At 38.8% G+C, this 5,305-nt stretch overlaps 1 protein-coding gene across 1 annotated transcript; it reads left to right on the plus strand.

Moving 5' to 3' along the window:
* The first annotated feature begins 520 nt into the window (after window positions 1-520).
* LOC121962237 (E3 ubiquitin-protein ligase TRIM39-like) lies at window positions 521-4,655 on the plus strand. The gene is made up of 10 exons (XM_042512461.2): window positions 521-651; window positions 1,188-1,425; window positions 1,548-1,923; window positions 2,036-2,131; window positions 2,225-2,458; window positions 2,560-2,707; window positions 2,824-2,850; window positions 2,958-3,022; window positions 3,304-3,423; window positions 3,854-4,655. Exons 1-10 carry the CDS (start codon window positions 636-638, stop codon window positions 4,253-4,255), a joined length of 1,722 nt encoding a protein of 573 aa, XP_042368395.2. The 5' UTR covers window positions 521-635; the 3' UTR covers window positions 4,256-4,655.
* The last annotated feature ends 650 nt before the right edge of the window (window positions 4,656-5,305 follow it).

Here is a 5,305-nt window from a genome sequence, read left to right on the forward strand (position 1 = left end):
TTATGCTAATTCTTTTTTTTCTTTTTTTTTTGATGAAAAAAAGTTCTTAGGGTCACACGGGCGCTGCACATTTTACTTCTATGTTTTGCCTCCTGTAACTCTTGCACGTGTCATACTGTTCATACTGTGCACTGAATGTAGTCTGATCTCAAATACACTCACATATCGGCTCTTTAATCATTACTCAGCACACCAGGCAAAGCGCAGTTTGCTGTATTTTTCTACATATTATTATCATCTTCGGTGCTTTTCTACAAGTTGTTTTTAGACACACACACTTTTTAACCTGAACAATGAACTGATTACATTTTGTTGCTGAATCAAAAACATGCTCAGAAGCAAAACCATAGTGGGTTGACTTTCCAGTTACAGCTGCAGCTGAGAGAACCATGCCCTCATTTCTTGCAAGAGCTCGTAAACGTGAGCTCAGGTCATGATTGTATAGAACATGATTTAAAGTTAGAAAAAAGAACCAGAATAACCAGTTGGTGTGAGTGATGTGGGAAAATGCACCTGCACCCTGGGGGGGAGGAGCTAAAGGGAAATCAGGAGTGACTAATCCTGAGTTTACTGAGCATTTAAGTTGCATCCTGCACTGTTTTCTGCATCTGACGAGAACAATCAGGACAGTCAACATGACAACTCAACCAGGTAAGATATTATTATTAGATTATTGGACTACTTCAAAGAGAAAACAAAATTTGGGAATTTAAAATTTGCTGATGGTATAATATTCAAAACACATTTTGTCATTTGAACACTTTTATTTCATAAAATGACCAACAAAATGTGCTTTGAGTTAGTTCACAACATTAATTGCATGAATGAAATTCACAAAACGTTTTTTTTTAAATTTAATTGAATTCAGTACAGATATTGTACAGATGATTGAAAAATCAAGCATTGCTTTAATTAAAATTATTTTAGTTGTTCCAAAAGTCTAGAGAAAAAGGCAAGAGGGACTGTTTAATATGTATTTATTCACATTTCTCCTATATTGAATACTTTAAAAATGTTTTGCATCAGAAAATAGATTTTCAGTTCTGTTTTGTTCGACTCTTTTATTGAAAAATGCGGTTTAGATTTATTTGTGTTGTCTTGTTAATTAATGCAGGCTTGATGATGTGCATGATATACAATTGAATCATGCATGTGCATGTTTAACTAATATAATGTGTTTTTTCCAGTCACAAACATGGCCCTTGCTGTGTCACTTGAAGAGCAGTTTAGGTGCTGCATCTGTCTGGAGAGATACACCTACCCCACCACCATCCCATGTGGCCACAACTTTTGCCTAGACTGCATTGAAGGATACTGGGATACAAAAGCCAAGCCTGACTGTCCGCTATGCAAAGAGACTTTCGACAAGCGTCCTCAACTTAGAATCAACCGATCAATGATTGATATCATCGATTTCTGTGAAGGGTTTGTTTCATTTTTCTTTTTTTAAAAACTTTTTTTAAAGCTCACTGGTTCTGTCAAATGCTCAGAAAATTTATCAGAAAAGTCAAATATTTGAAATTAATTCGGATGTAACAATTTAACAGGTCTCCAGAGAATGGCAACAGCAATGCAAGGAAAGCAGGAAGTCGGAAAAATTCCCTGAACCAACTTTTTGAGGCTGAGGAAGTTCCATGTGACATCTGCCATGGAGACAAGTCGCCATCGGTCAAGTCGTGCGTCCTGTGCCAGGCGTCTTACTGTGAACTTCACCTGACACCACACCTAAGGAATCAAGAGCTGCTGAGACATCGACTGATCGATCCGGCCACCTTTGCCACTATTCACCTCTGCAGAACCCACAAGAAGCCGCTGACGATGTTTTGCGAGAAAGACCAGAAACTTGTGTGCGTAATGTGCACAGAGAGGAACCACAAAAACCACCAGACGATCCCCGTTGAGAGGAAGAGCAAGAGGGTGAAGGTGAGACAATAAGTTTATCTTAATGTACCTGCTTTCCTCTTGCATAGAAATATGTAATATTTGTGTGTGTTTTGCAGCACATTATAATAAAACCTTTTTGGATCTTTTGCAGGTTTGTTTGAGGGAGACAAAGGCCAGCATTCAACAGATGATTCAGGCCAGATGGGGAAAAATGCAGGAGATAAAAGATAAAGTGGATCAAAGTAAAGTAAGTCATTACACAGATACACGGCATGAACCCAGTGGTCATATTTGATTGTTTTTATGTGTAAATTTATGTTTCTATCCTTTTAATCAACAGGATATCACGAAGAGGGAGATACAGAAAAACGCTAAAATCTGCGACGTGTTGATAACAGCTATCAAGAGACACCAGGCCGAGCTGGTGGAGGAGCTGGAGGAAAGGCAACGCGAAGCTGAGCAGAGATCCAAAGAGCTGTTGGAAGAGATGCAACGGGAACTCGAAGAGCTGCAGACGCGGAGCAGCGTGCTGCAGCACCTGGGGCACGCTCAGAACCCCGTCCACCTTGTGCAGGTAAGATATCCATAGTGCAGTTTACTATTTCTGTACTGCATCTACATTTCAGGACGCTATGCTCATGAGAAAATCCTTCATTGTTTTTTTGTTTTTTTTAGAGTTTCCGGTCTCTGAGTCGACTCCCATCCACCAGGGAGTGGTCTGAGGTCGCAGTCCACTCAGACAACTGCATGGGGACGGCGACAAAAGCCATCTCCAAACTTGTGGACGTCTGCCATTATGTTGTGAACAAACTGTCTGCAGAAGGTCAGTGATTTTTTATCTATTAATACATTGTTATCTACTTTACAAATAGATTCAAGAGATTGTTGTAAAAATCAGTGCATGAAAATAACCGTTTTTATTTCTTTTTTTTTTTGCAGAAGTGGACAAGATGGATCAATACGCAGGTATGTTGACGATCACACTCTCATTTCTTTTTACAATAAGCTTCATCCTTAGTTTAACTCATCCTTTTCATTGCCCGACTCATTGTTTTTCTGCTTTGTTTCTGCAGTTGATGTCACTCTGGATCCTGACACTGCTTCAGGCTGGCTGGTTCTGTCTCCGGACAGGAAGAAGGTATCGTCTGATTGATCATTAAATTAAATTTGTGCAGAACAAAGAGTCTACCTTACAGTTCTAGAGAATAGCTTGATGGCAAAGCTAGACAATCTTATGCTCTGAAGCAGCAGGTCGAGTTAAAACGGGTTGAGCTTTTGTACTTCAGTGAAATTACATGAAAATTGGAAAAGGTTGGGTCTTCAAGAGCATGTGAGAATTTGGTGCAAAGGGGCTCAAATTGAAACTACAATGCAAATTTTTGAAATGATGATGATAACAATGGTTACGTTGATCTACAGGTGAGCGTCAGCAGCCAGAAGAGCGGCAAACTCCCAGACAATCCTCACCGCTTCAACTCTTGCGTCTGCGTTTTGGGAAAACAAAGCTTCAAATCTGGAAGATGCTATTGGGTTGTTCAGGTGAGGAGCTCAGAAACATAAAACACACTTTCAACTGCCACTACACTGAAAATAATCTAATTAAATGTGTTATAATTAGAACTTTTAGGTATATGTGACATGCACATGTCACACACTACAATGATTAGAGCCAAGCACAGAGTCACATTTGGTTTTTGCATACAAAAATTATATTTAATTTTATTTCTTGTTGCGTATCCTGCAAGTTGCTATCAGGAATTGGATGTTTTTTAACTGTAAAATACAAGAGTCAAGTAATGGATCGCAATTTCAACATCTAATCTAATATAATGCAATTTTAAGTCAACAGAAAGTTCACCATGTACTTAATTCAAACACAGCTGGCATAAAATTAATCACAAATGTATTTTTAGCAGTTTATTTTCAGGAAGCATGCGTGTCTGACTGTTTTCTGTATGTTGTATTTCAGGTTGGAGATAAAACAGACTGGGATCTCGGTGTAGCCAAGGAGTCCATCAACAGGAAGGGGTCCATCACAGTGCGTCCCGACAGTGGCTACTGGGCAATCTGTCGGCGCAAGGGCGGCAGCCTCAATGCCTGCGCCGGCCCCTCCGTCACCCTCCAGCTCCAAGAGCCCCCACAGAAAATCGGCATCTTCCTGGATTATGAGGAAGGAAAGGTGTCTTTCTATGACGCAGAAGCAAAGACTCACATTTACACTTACAGCGGCTGTGACTTCCCCGAGCCTCTGTACCCGTATTTTAACCCCTGCGTTCAAGATGATGGGAAGAACAGCGCCCCGCTGATCATCTGTCCCATTGAAGGAGATGTCAGGGAGGGAAAACACAAAACCCCTGAGTCAGCTTTATGATGTATCATAAGAAAGAAGGACGCTAACTGTTGTTAATAACAGTTAGTTACACCTAAATGTATTATATTCATTGTACTGTAATAGTATTTGATTTACATTAGCCTGCAACAGGCTGAAATTCATGACTTATTTTTTATGTAAATAAACACGTTGGATGCACTTTTACCGCTTAAAGTATGACAGTGAGGTTTCTAACAGCTGCTTTCCTCCAAAACCTTTGATTTGATTAATCAAATGAACCATCGCAAAATGATAACAAAATGACACACTTGTGTACATTAGTGTATATGAAATGCTTGAAATGTTGTTGAACGCATTGCAAAGCCTTTTTTTCCATAGCTGAAATGGCCTGTGTATAACTTAAAATTGAAAAACTGAAAATAAAAGCAATGAAATAAAAGCATGAAATAGTGTTTATTAAGGGCAGTTCATTTGTTCAGAGGATATCCGACTGTGCCTCCCTCAAAAACTCATGAAGATCAGCAGAGTTTGGCACATTCTGAGCTCTGTTATTAAATTATGGAAGACGCAACATTTTCTCCAGATTAATGAAATTAAATCGAAGACTCTTTGTTTGCATTAAGGCCATACACTACACTTTTATTAATTCAACTGTTATTTAAATCTAAGAGAATCATTGTGGGTATTTTCAATTACTTTGAGAGCACAGAAAACATAAAGAACAAACCATTCACAACAGTCTGAACACCATTAAAAACAGTTACATGCAAAAGCAGAGAAATAAATATAGTTTGTCACTGAAAAGTTACAGTTTTTTTACAGATTTTTGCAGGATGCACCAGAGGAAGGAGAAGGAGTTTATGATGATCCAGTATTTCTTTGTATGAAGAAGGAAACTTGTAAATACTCTTTTTTTTAGTCACAATTACTTATGTAATGAATCAGTACAAAGTATGTCGTTATTCTACTTTTTATTGACCTACATCAGACCAGCTCTTGCATAATGTTGGACCACACCTATGTGCTTTTTCGGTTACACAATTAAAACGAAACAGTCATCTGAACAAGCTCACCAGCTGCTTTGCAACA

The sequence above is a fragment of the Plectropomus leopardus genome, chromosome 23, assembly GCF_026936395.1.
Source record: "Plectropomus leopardus strain MGB_pleo_1.0 chromosome 23, ASM2693639v1, whole genome shotgun sequence".
Taxonomy (NCBI): domain Eukaryota; kingdom Metazoa; phylum Chordata; class Actinopteri; order Perciformes; family Serranidae; genus Plectropomus; species Plectropomus leopardus.